This window comes from Ananas comosus, linkage group 6 (assembly GCF_001540865.1).
Source record: "Ananas comosus cultivar F153 linkage group 6, ASM154086v1, whole genome shotgun sequence".
Lineage (NCBI taxonomy): Eukaryota > Viridiplantae > Streptophyta > Magnoliopsida > Poales > Bromeliaceae > Ananas > Ananas comosus.
In genome coordinates, this window is record NC_033626.1 from 11,211,089 (window position 1) to 11,236,323 (window position 25,235).

At 36.5% G+C, this 25,235-nt stretch overlaps 2 protein-coding genes across 2 annotated transcripts; both read left to right on the forward strand.

Annotated features, from left to right (window-relative positions):
• Window positions 3,165-5,822, forward strand: LOC109711638 (SNW/SKI-interacting protein). The gene is made up of 2 exons (XM_020234782.1): window positions 3,165-3,321; window positions 3,667-5,822. The coding sequence occupies exon 2, from the start codon at window positions 3,710-3,712 to the stop codon at window positions 5,489-5,491; it is 1,782 nt and encodes a 593-aa protein (XP_020090371.1). The 5' UTR covers window positions 3,165-3,321; window positions 3,667-3,709; the 3' UTR covers window positions 5,492-5,822.
• LOC109712223 (esterase AGAP003155-like) lies at window positions 18,305-22,263 on the forward strand. The gene is made up of 6 exons (XM_020235674.1): window positions 18,305-18,650; window positions 18,794-18,892; window positions 19,007-19,048; window positions 19,335-19,464; window positions 21,709-21,810; window positions 21,929-22,263. Exons 1-6 carry the CDS (start codon window positions 18,390-18,392, stop codon window positions 22,033-22,035), a joined length of 741 nt encoding a protein of 246 aa, XP_020091263.1. The 5' UTR covers window positions 18,305-18,389; the 3' UTR covers window positions 22,036-22,263.

The following is a 25,235-nucleotide window of genomic DNA, read 5'->3' on the forward strand; positions in this document are numbered from 1 at the left end:
TGGACTCCCCTCAACTATAGCCTATTTTGAAATACGCCCTTCAACTTCACTCCTTTTCTTAAAAAAAAAGAAAGAAAGAATTGCTATACTTAAACTGGCGGTTTATATTAGTCGAGTTTTACCTGGCAAAATGTGATTAAAGTGGTTAAATATGATGAAATGCATAGTGAGTTTTGACAACTTTTAATTTAGTAATTTACCAACATTCACTTAGTTGTGAAAAATCAAAAGTTGAGGGGTATTTTTACATGTTAGGTCACAGTAATTATTTTAGAATGATACAAAAGCTGATGAATTTGGCTTGTTCGAATATATAGGCTCGTGATATATTTGAATTATTGACCTAGATTGGATCAGCTGGACCATTTTCAGATTCAAACATATATGCGGCTCATAGATCCAGTTAGGGAAACTCCGTGCGACTGTATCTTGGATTTTGTTTGGGCCCACAAAAATTTAGGCGATTTACAAAGCACAGCAAAGTAAATTCCGGTTGCAGAATAAGTAGCTTAGATACAAAATGTCATGAGAAAAAAAATTATTTATTCTCGTATGTGATAACATAAACATGTTGCTCTAACCGCATCGACCAATTTAATTTAGAAATTTGCAACTCTAGGATAATAAAGAAGCATATCTCCAAACTAAACCGCTGTATATATATTTTCATCTCAACTTCGCTTTAGTACAATAAATTCGATGGAGACCATCCATTTCTTCAATCCAATGGTCAAAAACATGCACCAGTAGAGGACATGGTCAGCCAACGGAGAGTGTTGTACTGAAGAATCATATGCATGCATGCAACCAATCGGACGGTTTATTTACTATTAAAAAGTGAGGAAAATCTTTCTATGTTTTCTTTTTTTTTTTTCTTTTTTTTCTTTTTTTTTTTGAGAAATAGATAGCAAGCTACCTGCTTTATTCATTAAGTCAATTGAACTGAATGTATAAGTTGGAAGCAGCTTAGGCCTCCGAGAAAAAAAAGGTAAAAAGGTGAAAATTGAAAAGCAAAAAGAAAAGGCAAGGTAAAAAAAGAAAGATGAACAGAGGGAGGATGTGGTGCAGGAGTGACATCAAAGGATTGTGGTCCAATTGGTGATCAGTAGTTTGACACGTTCAAGAGACCGGGTGATGTTGGACGGCTGTCCTCTGAAAACTAAGTTGTTTCTATCCGTCCAGATTATCCACCAAATCGCAGCCAGGAGGATCAGGCCTTGTTTTCTCGACAAGTCCACATGGATTTCAGTAGTTCTGGCCTAGAGCCCTTGAACGTCGACTGTGCTGCTGTCGGTTGCGTTCGATCCTCCCGTACTGAGTAGAAGATACCGAATGTAAACGCAGTCGTGAAATAGATGGTCACAGCTTTCCGTGAGGACCGCGCGCTTTCTATGTTTTCATCCCAACTTTTTTTTGGTAATGTCAAACTAATGACGAATCTTTTTTTTTGTCTTTGAGAGAGATAGGTAGCACACTACCCGCTTCGTTTATTTCATTTAGAAATAAATTTAGCTGAAAATGTGAATCAATTAGAATTCGAACTTGGGTCTCAAGTACTAACCACCAAGCCCTTTACCACTTGCTCTAGGGGCGGTCGGTACTAATGATGAATCTTAAAATATGGAGGGATGCTTTAATACAATATATTCAATGGAGGTCGTCCATTTCTTCAATCCAATGGTCAAAAACCTGAGAGTATGGTCAGCCAACGGAGAGTGTTGTATTGAAGAATCATATGCATGCATGCAACCAACCGAGTAACCGGAGAAATTTATACGATGAACCTCAACTGCTAGTGTTTTTGTTAACAAAACTAAAATGCATGTATAGAAAGCCCCTCGAGTGAAGATCAAAGTTATAATGTTGCCATTTTTGTTCACAATTATTTGGTTAGTGGTCCCTGCATATGTTAAATAATACAAAATAATTATTTTTTTCAAAAACTTAAGCTATCAGATAATGATATTCTTAATATTTACATTCAATACTCTTCAGAGTCCAAGACTTTTTTATAGGTTTAAACTTGAGCTTTTGAATTAAATGGGGAGAAATTAAATAATGCTGGGGGTTCGGCAAATTCGAACTAAAAATCTCATACTCTGATTTTGAAATAATTGTTTGCTCTAAAAGCTTCAATTAAGTCTCACGTGACTCGACTCCAATATTTTTTGTTCTGATATCATATTAAATAGTACGAAACAATCATTTTTTTCAAAAACTTAAGCCATCAGAGAATGATACTTTTAAAATTTATATTTAACAATATCTGAGTTGAACTCAAACTCAGCATGATTAAACTCACACTATATACACCCATCTCTGATCGTTGCGTCTCCTTCTACTTTTTCTTCATTTTTGTGTGCGTGAGCACTCTTAGCTCCGTCTAGAATTGCAGGGACAACGCATTACGTCGGATGAGAATGTGAGATGAAAAATAATATATTTATTTCCATAAAAAGCATAAAGCTGTGTAGATTATAATAATTCAGTTACTATATAATTTCTACCGTCCTGCCGAAAAGTATGAAGTATATATATCTCCAACTTTTTTAGGTACAAGGGAGGCCTAAAAACTCAAACGGAATTTTTTTTTTTTTTTTTTAAAAAACTTTCCCGCCCATCTAAATAGAGCCCATCTACAACATGTTCACTTAATTTCTGACCCAATCCAAAAGTTGGAATGGCCATGAGGCCCAATTCTCCGGTCCGGGTCTGGCTCTGACCCAGTCCGAATCCGCATCCGAGGTTCCACAATTTAAGTATGTGGCTATGTGCCAATCACGATTTTCTTTTTCTTTTTTTTAATCCAAGGAAAAATATCCTAGGCAACTAAAACAACAATTTTTTTTTTTTAAAAAATAATTTTTTTCCGTAAGATATTATTATTTATTTTATTGGTCGCAGTGCGCTACAAATTAATCAAATTATTATTATACATAATTAATGCATAAAAAATAGAAATGGCACTGATGCCGTATATTCATGTTTTTTCTGAATTAAATAAAAAAACGGAGGGATCCAAATTTCGTTCCGGGTCGGATCCGGTGCAAGACGCGACCCGATAGCAAGTCGAATTCCCCTGGCAAATAAGAAATCTCACGAGGGTATATTTGGAAAAGGAAATATTTCCCAAGGGACTATTTTGGAAAATGGCCCTTATTTATAAAACCCTCATCTTAAGCACCGACTCTTATCTCTTTTTTTCTCTCTCTTCGTCTACCGATTCTGGAACTCTCCAAACCCTAACCCTAGCTTCCATTTCCTGTATCAATCACCGCGTGGAGCGATCGAAATCCCGTGTCGCCGTAGTAATTAATAAAGGTTCATCTCGTTCTCCTTTTTATTTAATTGTTTTCGTACAATATCTGTTGAATAATTTATTGGTGTTTTTGTATTTTCGTTTCTTTCAATTCGATTTATTTACAATTATTGTTCTAATTCGGTTCGCACGCCATGGCGTATCCTCGATTGATTCGTATACGTCTTCAGATCCTTATTAATTTTTTGCCCTAATTCGCTCGATCTAGTTTTTTGAATTTTGGGAGAATTTTTTTTTTTTTAGTTTTGTATCTTTTCTTGGATTATTATAGAATAGTCAGATCGTCGAAAATTGCTATTTTTACTAGTAATTATTTGCCTTAAATTCTCTATTTTCTCTCATCACAGCTCCCTTGGTTTTCCATTGCGATCGTTGGATCGAGCTATTTTAATGGCGGCCCTCAAGGAACTCCTTCCTCCGGCGAAGTCGACCACCGTCTCCCACTACGACCATTCGAACGATCCATGGTTCAAGGAGAGGTACGGCTCCTCATCGGAGCAGACCGGCTCCTCCGTAATCAAACCTAACCCAGCCCCTCCGTATGGGAAGCGCTCTGGCTTCATCCCTCGGAGACCGGAGGATTTTGGCGATGGAGGTGCATTCCCTGAGATCCATGTGGCCCAGTACCCCTTCGGCATGGGCCGGAAGGATGAGAGGCCCGGATCCAAGATCCTCCCCCTCACTGTCGATTCGAAGGGTAATGTCGCCTTCGATGCGGTCGTTAAGCAGAATGAGAACGCCTCCAAGATCATCTACTCGCAGCATAAGGACCTCGTCCCGAAGATTGCGGCCGAGGACCAGAAGCAGTCGGAAGAGTATGACAAGGAAATTGAGGAGACTACAGAGAGGACTAAAGCTGCTTTGGAGAAGATAGTCAACGTTAGGTTGAGCGCCGCGCAGCCGAAGAATGTCCCGACCCATAACTCGGAATCCAAGTTTATCAAGTACAAGCCTTCGCAGCAGTCTGCGGCTTTTAATTCGGGTGCAAAGGAGAGGATCATCAGGATGCTGGAGATGCCTGTGGACCCGCTTGAACCCCCGAAGTTCAAGCATAAGCGGGTCCCTAAGGCATCTGGGTCCCCACCTGTGCCCGTAATGCACTCGCCGCCTCGTCCTGTGACCGTAAAGGACCAGCAGGATTGGAAAATCCCACCGTGTATTTCAAATTGGAAGAACCCTAAGGGTTATACGATCCCATTAGACAAGCGGCTGGCGGCTGACGGCCGGGGCCTACAGGAGGTGCAGATCAATGACAACTTCGCAAAGCTGTCAGAAGCATTGTACGTGGCGGAGCAGAAGGCTAGGGAGGCTGTTGCAATGCGGTCGAAGGTGCAGAGGGAGCTGATGATGAAGGAGAAGGACAGGAAGGAGCAGGAGCTCCGGGCTTTGGCCCAGAAGGCTCGCTCGGAGCGGACGGGCCTTGCACCTGCTCCGGCTGGTCCGGGTCTAGTTGATAGGAGCATGCCTGATGCTGGTGAGGTGGATGCAGAGCCCCCTCGAAGGGAAACGAGGGAGGAGAGGGAAGAGAGGCTTCAGAGGGATAAGATTCGCGAGGAGAGGAGGCGTGAGAGAGAGAGGGAGAGGAGGTTAGAAGCTAAAGATGCAGCGATGGGCAAGAAGAGTAAACTCACTAGGGATAGGGATCGTGACGTTAGTGAGAAGGTTGCCCTTGGAATGGCGAACATCGGAGCTGGGCGTGGTGGGGAGGTTATGTATGATCAAAGGCTCTTTAACCAGGACAAGGGAATGGACTCTGGGTTTGCTACTGAGGACCAATACAACATTTATGACAAGGGTCTTTTCACGACGCAGCCTACACTTTCTACGCTTTACAGGCCTAAGAAAGATGGGGATGAAGATATGTATGGTGCGGATGAGCAGCTGGAGAAGGTTCTCAAGACTGATAGGTTTAAGCCTGACAAGGCATTCTCGGGTGCTTCAGAGAGGCCATCTGGTAGCAAGAGAGACCGGCCAGTGGAGTTTGATAAACACGAGGAGAACGATCCTTTCGGTTTGGATCAGTTCTTGACTGAAGTGAAGAAGGGGAAGAAGGCTGTGGAGAAGATTGGTGGTGGAGGGACCATGAAAGCTAGTGCGGGTTCTTCAATGAGAGATGACCATGAGGGGGGAGGATCTGGAAGGACTCGTATTGCATTTGAAAGGGGGCGTTGAGAAGTCTTTGTCAGGTCTAGATTTGCTTTTGCTGCTCCTATATAAAGGGCCTGAAATCGAGGAAACTGTTTAAATAACGAAGATATGTTCTCCTATCTATGTTTTTGCATAGTTGTTGTAATCTTTTTAATGCTGTATCTTAAGAGATGAAACTCTCTTAAATGCTTTGATTTGGATGCTTCAAATTAAACTGTTGGAATTGCAAGCTTATAGGAAGTCAATATGTCATTTCAGTTTAACTGTTGATTTTCAGCTATGATTAGTAAAGGCAGCTTGTATGCTCTTAGCTAAGAGACACAAATCTGATGCAAAATGCATAATTTGTCTATTATTATTTGTGGTTAATTTCAGTGGTGCAAACATTAATTTCTTGATATATGTTAGTGAAAGTTGTGTGTCAGACGTGGCATAGCTTGGTGAGATAATATCTAACATTTTGTTAGTTTTCTATTTTAGGATACTTGTGTCTTGAATTTACTGGGAGTAGTATTAGAGTAGAAGTTTGTATTTAAGAATTTTTCAATTCTCGTTCTTTTGTAGCATTCTTTTGGATGAAAATGGTGATGGTTGTAATGAATACCCTCTGGCAAAATTACTTTCTAGTTTAAAAATATGTAGTGTGGGTTTCCATCTCAGAAAATGAACATATTCTCACCATTTGTTTTGTGGCTCTATGAGAGTTGTGTGGATGCTTGATTTTTTGAGTTCTTGCTGGATTTCTAATGCTGATAGTTCGTTTCTCATAGCTGATTCGAGAACTTTTATTGAAGAATTCATGGTCACCTGCACTAGGAGATATGGAATTGTTACAATAAGGAATGAATTGAATTTGAAATTTTGGATAAAGTTGGGTGTGGCTTTTAGTAGCAACGACCATTAGCTAGTTGGCATGCTATGTTAATAGAAGTAATCATCTAAGAAGTTCCGAGGAGAGAAATCTGTGGCTTAGTATACTAAGCTGGCATGAAGATCATGATGAATAAAACACTCAGTTTGCTGTAATGACTGTTGAGTGAAATATATATTTTATTTACACTGTATATTGAGTTATGTATTCCCAGCGCATCATCAATTAGATATTCTCCAGTTTTGAAGCTTTTAATATGTAGTACTTGTGCTGATACGTATTATCACGACAGTTGTTTTACAGTTCTTCAATGTTGAAGTTCTTCCCTTGATTTGCTCCTTTATTCTAGCTCTTACAGCATATTGTGATATCATGACTCGTAAATGTCATTTTGCTTAGTGTTTTGTTGTTACAGTTGGAACAAGTTAGTATGCAGCTTGTTTTCTTATTTTTTATTTTTAAAAAAACCTGCTATTGCTTTGCTAGTTTACATTGTTTCTCTGACAGCTCGCTTGAAAGTGAAGTTTTGTCTTGAACATTTTTCATGCAGTTCAAAACACATCTATGAAGTTTCTTCCTCTTGCGGTTGCTACAGGGAATGTCACTTACGTGTCGGGTTTCTTTTTCTTTTCTTGCTTTTGTTTAATTTATTCCTTGAGGCTTTTAAGCTTATTTCATAACTTCCTTTGGATGTTCTTTTTGTTGCAGTTGAAGGCACCAGGACTCCCTTGAAGTATGCAAAGTTTTTCGTAAGTGTAAGATACGTGCAACTCCTGTTTCTTTACTCATCCTTGATCATATGTGTACTATACTTAAGCTGTTCATTCTCTGAACTATGAAGTAAGTCCATTCTGCACTCATCTGCTATACATATCTAATGATTTATCCAGTAAATAGATAATTTCTAGTATATCACAGCAAATTGAGTCTGGCGACAAGTAGTTTAGTGATGTACATGAGTAGTTGTATTATTTGTTTTTGAAAGAGAAAGGTAACAAGCTATCCACTTATTCATTTTTTTTTTTTTAAATATGAAGGAATTAGATTTTGAACTTGAAGCCTCGGATACCAACTGACAAGACCTTAGCGAACTGCACTTGGTACGGTCAGTGATTGTTGTATTTTTTGTTTAGTAATTTCTTTTGAGCTGAGCTAATGACAACCTGAGCTCCAAAAAGAATTTGAATCAAGTCCTTTCTTATAAACCACTTGGTGTGTGATGGAATTTCATCAGTAAATTTTGTCCCTGCTTCCTCTTCCCCAATGTATCATCCAATACTGTTGAAACATGCGCTTGTCCATCTGTTTCATCTACCGAGTTAAAGGGGAAAGTGCTAGATGGCATGCTTATATGGAGCTTTGTTTGTCTACTACTCTGCTGCTCTAATTAAAATATCGAGTACAGTTGTGTATGCGATTGAAAGTTTTACATCTAACTGTGCAATTTTCCTTACCTACAAAGCCAGATGGTTGAGATCTGGATTATAAAGTACGGCCGTCGGAAGTACGAGAAGCATTACAAGAAGGCATGATTATTTTAGTGGTCATCAGCTTTGACAAGTATACTCGTGTAAGTTTTATGTTCTGCAGTGCTCATTAATTTGGTTGATATCCTGTGGTAGCATGAGATCTGAGTTCGTGTAATAATATATTACTACCGTAGGGATCCGCGCGATGCGGCGGAAATTTTTTTCAGAAAAAACAATATAGAATACAAAATATACATAAAAAAATTTACTATTTACCAATCCCAAAAGAAGATAGAAAATAAAATTTATTATTTATCCAGTGAAAGTTGAATGAATTTGAGTGTGCGATCTTGTCGCAGCCAAATGCAACTTTGAAAGATCCCAATATGAAATCATCTATGAAGTCACAGTATTATATACACTGTTTCGAAATATAATACTTAGTACTGATAATAAAACAATACCATTTCTTACTCAATAATATAGTTCTTTCTTCGTCTGCCGCCTCTAAAGATTTTTGCAGCCCCTATTGGCCCCTTCCTTACCTCTCAATGGCCTTTTGCTCGTCCTGGGCGGCAAAGAATGAGAAGTCCGGAACACCGTCGGAGAGGTTGTTGTGACGTGAATCGAAGGGCGGCGCCATCTCTTCCGGCACAATGGCGGCGGCGATGACAGTGGCAGAGGAGGAGGGGACAATGGCGAGGCTGCAGACTTGGCGGAGGCACTCGAGGCGGAACTCGGCACCATGGTGGCAGGATTGCTCACGCTTGAGCTGCTTCTTATGCACCGTAACCTCATCTTTATGGCAAATCTTCTTAGGGTTCTCGTAGTTGTAAACGTTCAACCACTTTAGGGGTAGGATGTTGGGCCCTCCGTACTCTCTCATCTATCTAATCTCATCTCGTACGGACACAAAGCAAAGGGAAATTGAAAAAAAAAAAAATTGAGTAAATATAACAGAAGACAAATGATCATTAAAAAAGATAAAAGTAAATGTAATTTTTAAAAGAGAAAATGAAACGACTCAAATAAGACGAAAAGACAGTTGGAACAACCAAAATAAATATAGCTTTTATGCAATGCATGGAATTATAACTATACTTTTTAATTTTTAAAATTAAAATAATTTAAAATTTAAAATTTAAAATTTAAATTGATTCTATTTCTTTAATTTAGTTTCCAATATTTACATGATCTCAAAACTACATTATCGAATAACATTTTGCTTAACTTAAAATATCTGAATTATTTTATAAAATTTATTGATTCAAAAAAAATATTTTATAAGGATGCATAGTATGGTTTAAGATCTAGTAAGTAATCGTGCACCGTACGAAATTGTAACGTCAATATTTTCGTCTTAGATGTTGTCTTAAAAATGAATATGTAACTCTACCTTAACTTTAATTTATTCTTTTTCATATAATAATAAAATAATACGTGCATATAAAATAATAAACTATAATATTTTGAACTATAGTGTGTTAAATTCTTATCAAATTATTAGACATTAAGACTATTTAGAGGGTACATTATTTGTTTCTGCAACAATATTTACTGGCCTTGAGTTGCATGAGAAATTAAGGATAGGAATTCTAATTCTTAGCATTAGAGCGAGGCAACTAATTTATTATATAATACAATAACAATGCATTGAAAATGTTATTATCTTATAAATACTTAAAAAACAATGAAAGCATAATTTTAAAATTGTATATTTGCTAAAGAGAAGGAAGAAAAGCAAGATATTGAAAATTAAGAAGATTGGTACCTGCAGTTCTCTTCTCACCAATAGATAGTGATGATCAGAATTTACTAATAAAGTGCATATGAAAGAAAGAAGAAAGGGTGAAAAAAAATATAAAATATTAATTATAAGCATTATCTATGTACAATTTTTATATAGTATGAAGGTGTCAGCAATAAAAAAAAATCTTATTATAAGTATCAACGGTGAGAAATGAGATTTAAAGAGTTAAAATGAAGAGCTGAGATTTAAATAGTGACCAAGTAATTTTAACTATAAAATTAAAGAGGCCAATAAACTTCATTAAATGCTATTTTTTATGTATTAGGAAGTTTAAAAATCTAATACAACTTGTAACGGAAGCTAATTAAGACTCTTTGATTCAGTTTTTATTTAGTACATAAATGAGAGAGAGAGTAAACATGGTGAGAAATGAGATTTAAAGAATCAAAATGAAGAGTTGAGATTTAAATAGTGGCCAAGTGATTTTAACTATAAAATTAAGGAGGCCAGTAAAATTCATTCAAGGTTGTTTTTTATGCGTTAGGAAGTTCAAAAAATCCAATACAGCTTGTAACGGAAGCTAATTAAGATTACTAAATGAGTCTTTGATTTAGTTTTTATTTGGTACATAAATGAGAGGGAGAGTAGATGGGCTATATCAAAGAAAAAAAAAGATAAAAAATTGCGAAAAAATGTGGTTGCGTCACATCAGCTTTAGATATCGGGGATTAATATAGATGTATAAATGTATAAATTATTTTGTCACTGAATATTATGAAAATATGATTTGAAACATGCAAAAAAACAACTAACACGCACTTGGTGGTCTTTATGTTTGACAATTTTTGCTTCCTTTATGTGCATTTTATTGTTTCTTTGGAGTTGTAGGAAATGGTTATATTCATCTTCTCTGATATTAGGATGTAACACTAGTTAAACTTTATACTAAACTTGAAATCAAAAGCCGTTCCTTCGTCGAGCCACGTGGCGTTTCTTTTATATAGATTTTCTCTCTCTCCCTCACGGGGTCTTTCTCCTTCACAAGGACTCACATGGGCTATGTTCTAGGGGGATGCGTGTGCTTCTTTTGCACATTCTCTCTCCAATTAAAAATCTAATATGTTTCCTCTCTCTCTATAATTTTTTCTAACCCAACACGCACACACACAAAAATAAATTTTAACATATATAATTTCACCTAGAGTAGTTTGCTAATTATTTTATGCTGCTTGAACTTTGCTGGCTTGTGTAAATTTCAGTTTTTTTGATGAATTTTCTTTGCTGCATTTGTTTTGATTTAATTAAGTAAAAAAAATCATCAAAAAAGGGTATTCCGTCATTAAGTCACGTCGCCTGTTTCATTAAATCTGAAGTTTTAGTTACTGTTAATATAGTTACGGGACTTGAACATTACCGGTCTGCTTAAATTTTAGATTTTTTTATGATTTTTTTTGCTGCTGTGGTTTTCATTTGGCGAAGAAAAAAAAAATTCATCAAAAAAAGGTCGTTCCGTCATTAAGTGACGTCGCCTCTTTTACAAAATCTCAAGTTGTAGTTACTGTTAATATATTATGTGGCGTTCCTTTATTCAGCTACGACCTTTTTTTTCATATGAGTTTCTGTGCGTGCATTAATTTTCTCTCTCTCTCTCTCTCTCACACATACATGGTCTCTATCTCCCTTTCGAATGGCCTCACATGGGATCTATGTCCACAGGGGATGTATGTGCCCCTTTGACACCTCTCTCTCCAACTAAAACTCTCACCTCTCCCTCTCTCTTCCCTCTTTCCTAACAATTCTTCCTAAGTGATCTCTACCCAACAGAACTTTCATGTCGCCCTATCTCTCTCCTCTCTCTCTCTAAAATTTCTTTTGATCTCATCTCGGGCACACGCACAAAGTAGGTGGAGGAAAAAGAAAAAAAAAAGAAGGGAGAGAATTAGTAAAAAGAGGGTCAAGAAAGGGAGAGGATTAATTTGCTTACAATTTTGTCCTTCACTTGCGCAAAATTGTTTTAAGCTGTTTTCCTGTTTTCGCATTTAGTGCCTGGTTTAATTTTACTTTTTTTTTTGCGAAATTGTTATTTAAATTTGTTTTGATTTGGTTAAGAAAAAGATTTGATCGGAATTCTAAACGATGGCGAACCTATTGTCAACGGATAGTTTTTTTTTCCCACCTTTTGTTTCAACTGTAGCACCTTTCTTTAGTTTCTTTAATTTAATCTTTGAGCACAATTGACAACTCAAAAAAAATTTTACTTCCTTCTTCCTGCGAGATCCAAAGAGGCAGTTTATATCGTCGGAAAGATTAAAAGTACACCCAGTTAAATTTGTGCAGTGAATTATAAAGTGATTTCATCTGAAAGAAAAATCAGAATCGGCACAGTCGGGCCGTGCGGGCTTGAATTCGAAGATGAACTTAAACTTCAAGAACCATGCTGTTCCTTCGTCGAGCCACGTGCCTTTCTTTTATATGGGTTTTCTCTCTCTCCCTCACATGGTCTCTCTTTTCCAATCACATGGACTCACATGGCCTATGTTCAACGGGGATGCATGTGCCTCTTTTGCACATTCTCTCTCAAATTAAAAATCTAATCTCTTCCCTTTCTCTCTATAATTTTTTCTAACCCAACACACACACAAAAAAATAAATTTTCACTTATTTAATTTCACCTAGAGTAGTTTGCTAATTATTTTATGCTGCTTGAACTTTGCTGGCCTGCTTAAATTTTAGTTTTTTTTTATTAAAGTTTTTTGCTACATTTGTTTTGATTTGATTGAATAAAACAAATCAGTAAAAAATGGTGTTCCGTCATTAAGTCACGTCGCCTGTTTCATTAAATCTAAAGTTTTAGTCATTTTTAATATAGTTACGCAACTTGAACATTGCCGGTCTGCTTAAATTTTAGGTTTTGATTTGATTGAGTAAAAAAAAATCATCAAAAAAATGATGTTCCGTCATTAAGTCACGTCACCTTTTTCATTAAAGCTAAGTTTTAGTTACTGTTAATATAGTTACACGACTTGAACATTGTCGGCCTGCTTAAATTTTAGGCCTTTTCATGGATTTTGTTGCTGTTGTGGTTTTGATTTAGTGAAGAAAAAAAAATTCATCAAAAAAATAGAGTTCCGTTATTAAGTGATGTCGCCTCTTTTATAAAATCTGACGTTTTAATTACTGTTAATATATTATGTGGCGTTCCTTCATTCAGCTATGGCCTCTTTTTTTCATATAAGTTTCCGTGCGTGTATTAATTTTCTCTCTCTCTCTCTCTCACACATACATGGTTTCTATCTTCCTTTCGAATGGCCTCACATGGGATCTATGTCCATAGGGGATGTATGTGCCCCTTTGACACCTCTCTCTCCAACTAAAACTCTTACCTCTCCCTCTCTCTTCCCTATTTCCCAACAATTCTTCCTAAGTGATCTCTACTCAACAGAACTTTCATGTCGCTCTATCTCTTCCCTTTCTCTCTACAATTTCTTTTGGTCTCATCTCGAGCACACGCACAAAGTAGGTAGAGGAAAAAGGAAAAAAAAAAAGGAGGGAGAGAATTAGTAAAAAAAGGGTCAAGAAATGGAGAGGATTAATTTGCTTACAATGTTGTCCCCCACTTGCGTAAAATTGTTTTAAGCTGTTTTCTGTTTTCACATTTAGTGCCTAGTTTAATTTTACTTTTTTTTTTGCGAAATTGTTATGTAAATTTGTTTTGATTTGGTTAAGAAAAAGATTTGATTGGAATTCTAAACGATGGCGAACTCATTGTCAACAGATAGTTTTTTTTTCTACCTTTTGTTTCAGCTTTAGCACAATTCTTTAGTTTCTTTTATTTAATCTTTGAGCACAATTGACAACTCAAAAAAAATTTTACTTCCTTCTTTCTGCAGGATCTAAAGAGGCAGTTTATATCGTCGGGAAGATTAAAAGTATACCCAATTAAATTTGTGCAATGAATTGTAGAGTGATTTCATCTGAAAAAAAAAAATCAGAATCGGCATAGTTGGGCCATCCGGGCTTGAATCGAAGATGAGCTTAAACTTCAAGAACCAAGCCGTTCTTTTGTCGAGCCACGTGGCCTTTCTTTTATATGGATTTTCTTTCTCTCCCTCATATGGTCTCTCTCTTCCAATCACATGGACTCACATGGCCTATGTTCAAAGGGGATGCATGTGCCTCTTTTGCACCTTCTCTCTCAAATTAAAAATCTAATCTCTGCCCTCTCTCTCTATAATTTTTTCTAACCCAACACACACACACACACAAAAATAAATTTTCACTTATTTAATTTCACCTAGAGTAGTTTGCTAATTATTTTATGCTACTTGAACTTTGCTGGCCTGCTTAAATTTCAGCTTTTTTTATGAATTTTTTTTGCTACATTTGTTTTGATTTGATTAAGTAAAACAAATCAACAAAAAAATGGCGTTCCGTCATTAAGTCACGTCGCCTGTTTCATTAAATCTAAAGTTTTAGTCACTGTTAATATACTTACGTGACTTGAACATTGCCGGTCTGCTTAAATTTTAGATTTTGATTTGATTGAGTAAAAAAAAATCATCAAAAAAACGGTATTCTGTCATTAAGTCACGTCGTCTGTTTCATTAAATCTAAAGTTTTAGTTACTGTTAATATAGTTACGCGACTTGAACATTGTCGGTCTACTTAAATTTTAGGTTTTTTCATGCTGTGGTATTGATTTAGAGAAGAAAAAAAAATTCATCAAAAAAATAGCGTTGCGTCATTAAGTGATGTCGCCTCTTTTATAAAATCTGACGTTTTAGTTACTGTTAATATATTATGTGGTGTTCCTTCATTCAGCTACGATCTCTTTTTTTCATATAAGTTTCTGTGTGTGTATTAATTTTCTCTCTCTCACACACACACATACATGGTCTCTATCTTCCTTTCGAATGGCCTCACATGGGATCTATATCCACAGGGGATGTATGTGCCCCTTTGACACCTCTCTCTTCAACTAAAACTCTCACCTCTCCCTCGATCTCTCTTCCCTCTTTCCCAACAATTCTTCCTAACCGATCTCTACCCAATAAAACTTTCATGTCTCCCTATCTCTCCCCTCTCTTTCTCTGCAATTTCTTTTGATCTCATCTCGGGCACACACACAAAGTAGCTGGAGGAAAAAGAAAAAAAAGGAGGGAGAGAATTAGTAAAAAGAGGGTCAAGAAAGGGAGAGGATTAATTTGCTTACAATTTTGTCCTCCACTTGCGCAAAATTGTTTTAAGCTGTTTTCCTTTTTTCGCATTTAGTGCATGGTTTAATTTTACTTTTTTTGGGCGAAATTATTATGTAAATTTGTTTTGATTTGGTTAAGAAAAAGATTTAATTGGAATTCTAAACGATGGCGAAACCATTGTCAACGGCGGCGGCGGAGGGCGCAGAGGGAATGACTTGGGGCTGCCGTAGTTTTTTTTCCTACCTTTTGTTTCAGCTTTGGCACCTTTCTTTAGTTTCTTTTATTTTTAGAGCTTTTAATCTTTAAGCACAATTGACAAATCATAAAATTTTTTCCTTCCTTCTTCCTGCAGGATCTAAAGAGGCAGTTTATATAGTCGGGAAGATTAAAAGTACACCCAAGTAAATTTGTGCAGTGAATTGTAGAGTGATTTCATCAGCAAAAAAAAAAATCTAAATCGGCACAGTCATGATGGAAATTGGATGCCATGTTTGCAGTAGCCGTGCGGGCTTGAATTCGAAGATGAACTTAGACTTCAAGAACCACATGATACACGCTCAGAACTACTAACTTGACCAGATAAATAAAGAAAAAAAAAAGTCTCTGTACTTGCATTGCACTCAGGCTCAAAGATAAACTTGATTTTTTGGAACTAATAATATCACCGCTAATAATTCGCAATTTAACCAAACAGCTTCAGTAATTAAGCATACAATGGAATTCAAATTTTGGGTAGAAAAGATAAAACGTACAAGCGTTTAGCATCATCACTTTTATACTTTTTTATCAAATATTAATAATTGCACAATTGTATGCCATGTTTACAGTAGCCTTGCGGGCTTGAATTCGAAGATAAACTTAGATTTCAAGAACCAACATGATACATGCTCAGAACTGCTAACTTGACCAGATAAATTAAAAAAAATAATTCTGTCTCTATGAACCAACATGATACACGCTCAGAACTACTAATTTGACTAGATAAATAAAAAATAATAATTATTTCTCAGTAACTCTAATTATTTTACGCTGCTTTAACATTGCCGGGCTTCTTACATTTTAGTTTTTTCGGATGAAATTTTTCGCTAAATTTGTTTTGATTTTGGTGGAGAAAACGAGTTCGTCGAAAAACGGTGTTCTGTCGTTAAGCCACATCGCCTGTTTTTTTCTAAATCTAAAGTTTTAGTTACTATGAATATTTTAAATTGTGTCTTCTAATTTTTTTGGCACAGTTGGCATTTCATTTTTTTTCCTTTTCTCTTCCTGTAGAATGTGAAGAGATAGTTTATATACTCGGGGAGGTTAGAAGCGCACCCAAATGAATATCCGCCGTGAATTGTAGAGCGATCTCATCTGAAAGAAACTCTGGATCGGTATAGCCGGCCGTATGGAAATTGAATGCTATGTTTGCAATAACTGCGACATACTTGAATTCGGAGATGAACTTAAACTCTAAAAAATAAAAAAACAACATGATAAACCAACATGATACACGTCAAGAATTGCTGACTTGACCAGATAAATAAAAAAATATCAGTAAGTCTCTGTGCTTGCAATGCACTCAAACTTAATAATAAATTAACATACATGTTTGCAGTAGTCGTATATATGTGAGATATTGTTCATACTTATGTAATTCGAAGACTGGAGAAGGGCGAGACAAGATTAACACCTATAAGAAATCAAGTGGAACAGATAGGCCATAATCGAGAAACTGTTTTACTAATTATATTTGCATTATAAATGATATTATATCATATTAGATTACATGTATTATGTATTTAGTTATTTTACATAATGTGAATGTTATATGTATCTCTATATTTCTTAATAAATAAATATAATAAAGTAATCATCTTATTAGCTTCCCGCGTTATTAGCTCCCGCCGCGAAGCGTGGGCCATTATACTAGTTTGTACTAAATGTGGAACCGTTAGCCATAGATAAATAAATTTCTTTTTTGGGTTGGTTTTTCAATTCAGGCATCAGATTAGTACGCTACAACTAAGTTATAATTTAGCAATGTGATGACTAAAAATATTATTTTTATGCTAATATTTTTTTTTTTTATTCTAAGGACCGGACATGTTTGGTTCACTTATTATAGACTATAGAATCAGAATGAAATTTACTGATTCTAATAGTTATCGTTTATTTTATAGGAATCAAAATTTTCTTTCTTTATTCCACTCCGAGTGGCCAAATATATTTATGGCTTAATTCGACTTTTAATCCTGAATTGGTCCATTCTAAAATAAATTATTTAAAAATTTTCTTTAACCAACACCTTCCTCCTCTTCCTTCGTCACTTTTCTCTCTCTTCTCTTTCTTACTTGAAATTTTGTTTACAAATTTTAAATTTTCATTTCGATTTTTATTCTAATAATAAATTAAATATTTTTGAATGATTTGCCACTTTATTTTTTATTTTAAAATAATTTGATTTAATTTTTTATTTCTATTTAAAGTATGCCAATTGTTTAGATAATTTGGCATATGATATTCGATTCCAAGTTGAAAAGAATTTGCATTTTTTTTTTTTTGTTTTTTTTATAGAAGGCGTATAGAAATGTGAGTTGATTCGCCATGACGCGGTGGCTAACTAATCTCTTCTCATGTATCACGTGCGAGTCAAAACCTTTTTCGAGCCTCACCTCGTTGTAACTTGTAACTACCCCGCCGATCAATAAATCCAACAGTTCCAATAATTCCACGTGTCAAATGTTCTCTGGCTTCGTAGCCGCGAACTTCGCGAAGATTACCAATAGCGCTGCACGCGGCCTTATGTTCCCACCAAAGAAACAGCTGCGTGGACGTGGTTCACCACGTCATTCCCCTACGGTGGTTTATTATTGTGCCGTACAATTTTCCCAAATTTTAGTATATCATCAAACCGTGAAAATTCCTTTTTCACTCGCACATATTTACTAATGGTTTATTTATATATATATATATATAAAGAGAGAGAGAGCAGGGCTACTGTGCTATTAGGAGCACAGCACCCCTTGTGCTCCTAACTTTCTAACCACCCATCAAGTTTGATGGGCGGTTAGAATAAGAGAGGGAGGAGATATTGGGGAGAAATTGCAACACCAATTCCTTCTCAATATCTCCTCCCTCTTTTTTCTAATCGCTCATAAACTTGATGGATGTTAGAAAGTTAGGAGCACAAGGGGTCTGTGCTCCTAACAACACAGTAGCCCTACTATATATAGTTATATATATATATATATAAATATATATATATAATTGTACAAATTAATCAACCAAATTTTTTATATATATTGTCGACGTATCTAAAAAAAACAATTAAGGGGAGGAACGAAGGGTTCACGATCGTACAAGGGTGCACGTGGCGCAGGCAATAATACCGTCGCTTCCTAGAAGGTGTCGCGTAGGCGCCGCTGCACCGCGGGAGCTACCCCAACACCTCCGCAGGTGCGGTACACCTCGCACTAATTCCAACGCTCCCCTCCCGTGATGTGACGTCATCGTATTCGTAGGACGCGATCCCAACCCCATCCCCAAAGTCCCCTATATATATATATATATATGTGTGTGAGAAACACGGCAACAACCAAGATTCCCCATTCCCCTCCCACATTCGTCTTTCATTTTTTTTTCTCCCGAGTCGATGGGGAGCGTCGGCGCGGCGGCGGAGGAGGAGCATCCGCAGCGGGAGGGGGCGGTGGGGACGGTGCCTCGGTTTCTGTGCCTGCACGGGTTCCGCACGAGCGGGGAGATTATGCGGACGCAGGTGACGGGGAAGTGGCCCGGTGACGTCACCTCCCGGCTCGACCTCGTCTTCGCCGACGCCCCATTCCCCGGCCTCGGCAAGTCCGAGGTCGACGGCATCTTCCCCCCGCCCTACTACGAGTGGTTCCAATTCGACAAGGTCGACCCCGCCCCTGCCAAAATTACCATCTTACCCCTCCCCCCCCTCTTCTCCTCTCTTTTCTTTTTTTCTTTTTCTTTTCCTTTTTTTTTTGTAAATTGAAATTTGAATTTGAATTTGAATTTTTGAATTTTGAATTGCAGGGGTTTATGGAGTATAAGAACTTCGATGCGTGCCTCGCGTACATCGAGGAGCTGATGATCGAGCACGGACCCATCGATGGCCTCATGGGATTCTCTCAGGTAAAAATAATTGTATACTTTTGATGTTGATAAATAAATTAGCAGTAAAAATATTATAATATATATATATTTTTAAGAAAGGAGCGATTAATTTGGAGATTGGAATGTGATTAGGGGGCGATTCTCTCCGCCGCGTTGCCGGGTCTGCAAGCCAGGGTAGGTGCCCGCTTGGGCCGATCGTAATTCTCTGCAACTTCGATGGCACTTTCGTTTTCGAATCCTTATTCGCGTGCTTGAATACTTTTCTTGTTATTTTTATTATTTTGAAGTTGCTCCCTTTGACTTCGTTACTTAATTTCTCAAAATATTTAAACTTTAAAGTTAGAGGGATGCATTTCGAGAGTATCCCTATAGTTGAGGGATCTCCTTGCATTTTTACCTATGAATTTTTATTATTTTAATTTTTTAAAAAAATTTGGAAAAAAAACAAAAAAAAAAACAGGGGGCGGCGTTAACGAGGGTTCCGAAGGTGAAGTGCGTGGTGATCATCGGAGGGGCGAAGTTCCAGTCACCGGCGGTGGCGGAGAAGGCCTACGCCACCAAGATCGAGTGCCCCTCCCTCCACTTCATAGGTATGTATATTTTTGCTAATCCCACCCTCTAATTTGTTGGATAAATTTAATTTTTAGCAATACTTAAACGGTGGATGATGTTGCTTTTGGGGTGCAAATGATTCAATCTGAACCGTTGGATTTGGCATCATTGTGATGTGTTACTTGGAAATATATCACTACTGATTAGTGAGATGAGAGGAGATTTTGGCGGCGGCGTCAATAAAATGCAGGTCTGGGTCTGGGTCTGGGTCTGGGTCGTGTTCGTGTTCGTGTTCGTGTTCGATAATCGTGTTAGGTGGGCCAACATAGTTGTGCCTCCGGAACGAATACGGTTTTTAACAAAATTATGATTAAGCTAATACCAAATCAATCTTAAAAACTTAGATTATTATAATTTTCTCAATATTAAACCTTTCCATTTAAGTATTAGGTGTACTGGTTGGTTTCATGGGACCCGAAACCCTGTTTCTTCAAAGTGTTCAAACTCTGAACGGAATCTCGCTCAATTTGGTCGAATTGATTATGTTCAGCCTGTGAGACATGTAGCATATGTTTGATATTTGTGGAAATTCGTTAGTTGGTGTTATTTGTGGTAAAGATATATGAATAGACACCAATCACAAGCTAAATTCCAATTACGTTTCCCAAATTTCCGACTACGTGTGCGAACTAGGTAGCGCGATGATGATAGTAATCAAGAGAAGATAAGAATTTTTATCACTTAACCTAAGTTGTTTAGAAGGGCATTTCCTGGTGGTGCGGGGATCGGCGAGAGCTAAGCTAGCACCATAATTTTATCCTCGTTGTCAGACAGGTCATTTTCGTAGCGCAAATCTTTTGCCGGAGAGATTTATTTAGGTTACTTAACCAATATAATTGATTGAGACTTCTGATTAACTAGAGTTTGGGTTAAAATTGATTCGAGAAATCGGAAAAGCTTGATTATATGTGTACTGCATAAATTGAGGGTATCATGATTCCTCCAGCGCGAATTGTTCATATTCACATAACCTTATAAGGGCAGTGTTGAATAAACGTAATCATCAAATAGAGAGAATAGAAGCTTCTAAATTTGTGATAGTTATTTGTTTTTAGTAGGTTCTTCAAATCTAAGAAAATTTCTTCAAGGCACGTCTTATGGGCAATTGGTTGTTCTGTTGAATTCATGACTTTAGCATCCATGCAAGGGCACTTTGATTGTATTGTTTCGAGACAGAGTTCATTTGCGCTATTAGACATCGTACTTTATCGCGATTTACTTGATGACTTGTACAGGTTTGACCATAATTTAAAATGCTTTTCTTGTGATTATGGTCTGGCCAAAATAAAAACTTGCTGTTCTTGTGACCGGGGTGCTAAATCGCTGATAAAACATCTAGAATCTATGTTAATCATTAGGACAATTTGAAATAACGGCTGTACATTGCTGCATAGGAAGGAACAAGATCTTCAGATTCATCAAGAGCGATAGGATTGATATGATAAATTGCTAATTCTAGAATAATTACGCGATATATTAGTAGATATGGGTCATCGATAAATGTACAAGTTTTATGCACCGGATGTCACTATGCTAGTTTCCTGAAATGGCGAAATCACTTGTCAGAAAAGATAAAGCAAAGAGAATAGCATAAGCACTTCATCATGTAAAGGATTCGTTATTCATTACAAATTTCCATGCCGTAATAGGTCACAAAATTGAGAAAACTTTAATCATTTGAACCATTTAGAATCAGTTAGTTGCAAAGTTCGTGTGTAATCATAACTGATTACGGCGGTCAAGGATGTTTTGCGTATTGGTCATGTTGTAGTCTAACAAAGCTTAGGTTTACTGTTTTAACTACTCTATTTCTGGTGAACATTATCATCATCATCTTTATTAAGTTACACACTTTGATCAAAGAAAGTTTTTTTTATGAATTTGTTGCATCTGGACTTATCTAGTTATGTCATCTGATTGCTAATGGCTCAATTTCCATCTGTGCTTCAGTGGGAGAATTTTTTGTTAAGATTCTGACTTGTACTATCATTTTGATAGCCGCTGTATTGTCTGAGTTCGTATTAATAGGCAAGAAAAGGAATTATAATCGTAAATTCATGGTAATATCTTAAATGAATTTGCTTCCAATAATGTCAGCCCACCATTACTACGGATCGAATATGTACATTGCGAAAGATCACTCCTTTGTTTGAAGTACACCAAATTCAAATGATTGAGAAACATGAAAAGACCCATAGAACTTTGCTATTTTGGTTTTGCAGGTGATGCGGACTTCTTAAAGCAACACGGGGAAACGCTTCTCGAATCGTTCGTAGATCCTTACGTCATCCGCCATCCGAAGGGCCATACAGTCCCTAGAATTGGTGAGTTCATATGATTTGTTTGTTTTTTTTTTTTTGTGTGTGTGAAGTATCTAGTCTCTTCTTCTTCTAAATTTTTAACCTTTTTCTTTCTAAAATATATAAATATTTTTTCATGCAGATGATGCAAGTATGGAAACGATGCTCAATTTCCTAAACAAGATTGAAAATGATTTGAATGATTTTGTTGAAGATGCAACAACTTTTGAGCAGGAGGAGGTTGCTTAGCTTATCAGAGTACCCTCTGTAATCTCTCTCTCTCTCTCTCTCTCTCTCTCTCTCTCTCTCTCTCTCTCTCTCTCTTTTTTTTTTAAAATCAATTAGTACTGCAGCAGTGGCTGCAAAACGCATGTAATACGAAAAGAAATGTTACAAAGATTCCTTTATATGGGAAACTCTTCTTTTGAGCAAATACTTTTATTGTATCTTTTGAGCATAATGCTAGTTTTATATGAATCTATATAAGCATTTAAGAATACAATGGTGCACGGAGATGTCTTAAGTTACTTCGCTAAGGGGCTGTTTGGTTCATAGAACTGGACTGTCTTAAGTTACTTCGCAATTCATCCACAAATCAGATCATACAAATAGTAGCACTTAAAACCCTAAACCATCACTCTCTAACATGCATACATTTGCTGAATCTCTCTCTACGTAGCCTCAATTTGAAGCTAAGTGTATGGTTGATTGAAAAAGAAAAAAAAAAAAGTCTTAAATTGCTTGCTGTAGGAAAAGTTAAAATGGATAGAGGATTCCAAGAACCAAAATATACAGAGACTTGCTACGACTTCTTCTCAGTTTATTCCTCCTCCGCAACACTTGTGCCGAATCACCAACCTCTCTAGCGCAAGTATCAAAAGACTTGATGATTTGTACCCGAAATTACAAATTCGAAGCTTTAGTTATTTTTTTAAAAAAAAACAGATGAGCAAAGCAAATAGCATAATACCTATCTCTCAAAAAAAAAAAAAGTGAGCCGAATCGGTTATCTTCCTTTAATCTAATCGCAATTCACTAAACATAAACTTAATAAAAGTATTTCCTGACTAAATTGGACTGAATTTAATAAATGAATTTGATCTGTTTTAATCAAAACTGTATATACCAATATATAACTTTGGGCCAAGTAGGACTTGGAACGAGCTCCAATAAGAAGTAAAAAAAAAGAAAAAGAAAAAAGAGGCTAAGCATTGTTGGCCCCAAGTACGGATGTCGATTGGGTACGGATATTCAAATTTTATTCAAATCCGAATCCGAATGGTGCAGATTTATTTAATACTAAATGAATATGATTTCGGATATGAATATCAAAAACAAAAAAATCCGGCAGATATGGATTCGAATATGAATTTTGATTGTACCCGACCCGCACCCAAACCCGAATTTATTTTACATTATATATAATATGTATATAAAAATATGATGTTATATGTGAATTTGTATATTAAAAATTCAGATTTAATGTAAAATATTTTAAAATATTGAAAAGTGAAATAATTATTTCGGGTTAGGATTTTCGGATTCAGGTTTCGAATTTTGGTCGGGTTCGGGTTTGATACGAATTTTTAAAATCCGTCGGGTACGGATTCGGGTTCAGATTTGAGTTTTTGAAAATTCACCCCGAACCCAGCCCGTTGACATCCCTAGTGCCAAGGAATCATTTTGGCAAGTGATTGAGGGCCCTTTCGGATTCGGGGAAGACCACCTTTCGGTTTGTGGGATTCTAACTCAAGCACAATAGCCTACACACATGTAGGGTAGTGAAGACGCATTTTGACCGGGCCCTCTCAAGTTTTGGAGCTCCACCTGATCCGGACCATCTTTTTGTGGTTGCCTCCTTTTTCTTTTTCTTTTTCTTTTTCCCTTTTTTTTTTTTTTTTTTCTCTCTGGGGAGGTTGAAATGTACTTTCATCTGTGGCTGGTGCTCTTAAAATAAAATAAAATCTGCCCACCAGCTCCCTCTTATAAAGAATAAGAGAAAAATAAACCAAAAAATGCTTTGTACACTTTGTTCGTATTGTACAGGCCACTCAACAATAGCTGTTTAGTGCAGTTGATTGGTATAGCGGTGAATACCCGAGAGATTGGAGGGTTTGAGCTCTAGCTCGTGCTTGCAAAATGCAGTTCTTGGTTTCAATATAGAGTATTTTTGTAGGGTTTTGAGGACATGGGTCTGCCGGCGTGTTCGAAAAAATACGATTAGTTTGTTTTGCTCAGATTCTAATAATATTTTTCTTTTGCTGCAGCAGACACAATAGCTTTTTAAACTAGATATTTTGCTTTTGATTTTTACAGGCTCATTTTAACTTTTCTTGGAGCACAAACTTTGGACATTAAATTTAATTTTTTTTCTGGATGCTGCTTGGAGTAGAGAAACTATATAAAGATCAGGCAAAACAAGGGCTAAAAATTATCCTCAATAAATTCCATCATTAACATGTGGGTCAGATGCTTTCAACCTCCACATCATTAAACAAGAGAGCATCTCTAGCTCTGCCCATGGACAAGATCCAACTCTATATCCGAACAATTTTTGCAATAACCAATCACAGTTAAATGCCTGAGCTTTTTGTCTCTGAAGTGGTAGACAAGTAAACAAGATTAAATTTTACTCTGTTTCATGACTCTGCCTTTTAGTCTCAGCCAAAAATCAGTGAAAAAGGGAAAATAATATCAAAGATAATGATTTGTATTCGAGCAAGTCAAAATAGCTGTGCATTCAGAAGAGCACAGGGATGACCACATAATCCTGAAGAGCACTTGGGACAAGGCAATTGTGTCCTTGTGATGAGGCTTTTTCTGACAGAAATATGCAGTAGGTTACATATAAACTTATCCACCTTAACATCTCTATAACTGGTTTCAATGAATGAATGTTTAGGGAACTAATCTGTAATTTAATACATCAAATGTTAGCATACATCTCTATGTTAGCTCTCTAGAAATGGTTGCAATGAATCAGTGATGAGAAATTATTCTATCCTATCAAGTCATGGTATGATAAATCAACTCGTCGGTGAAATATGCTATTCCGTCAAATTATGGCTATCCAGATCTTCCAAAGAGCTGCAATAAAATTTTTGACTTACAATCGCGAAAAAAACCTTAAAAGGTACAAGCTATCAAAGAATAACTTGTTCCGACAATATTATGCATCTTTATGCTACACACTGCTTTTCTTTTGTCCTTTTTCTGATGTATTGTTGCACACTGCACTGATATCAATGAATTGTTCATCAATATCAAGTGATCAAAGTTCAGTGAGTTAATGTTGAAAAGAAGAGAAACTTACCATGAGAAATTCAAACAATCCTGCATCTGATACCACAATTCTAGCAACCCCATAGTGATAATTTAATTTGTTGCTGATATACATGACTCAGCATTGTGTGAGCATCACTAATTATTGACATGCAATTTATATCTTA

Excerpts from the sequence above, each read along its gene's own strand:
- LOC109711638 (XM_020234782.1), top strand. The coding sequence starts at position 3,710 with ATGGCGGCCCTCAAGGAACTCCTTCCTCCGGCGAAGTCGACCACCGTC.
- LOC109712223 (XM_020235674.1), top strand. The coding sequence starts at position 18,390 with ATGGGGAGCGTCGGCGCGGCGGCGGAGGAGGAGCATCCGCAGCGGGAG. Across the intron at positions 18,893-19,006 it reads GCCTCATGGGATTCTCTCAG|GGGGCGATTCTCTCCGCCGC; the intron begins GTAAAAATAATT and ends GAATGTGATTAG. Across the intron at positions 19,465-21,708 it reads CCCCTCCCTCCACTTCATAG|GTGATGCGGACTTCTTAAAG; the intron begins GTATGTATATTT and ends TTGGTTTTGCAG.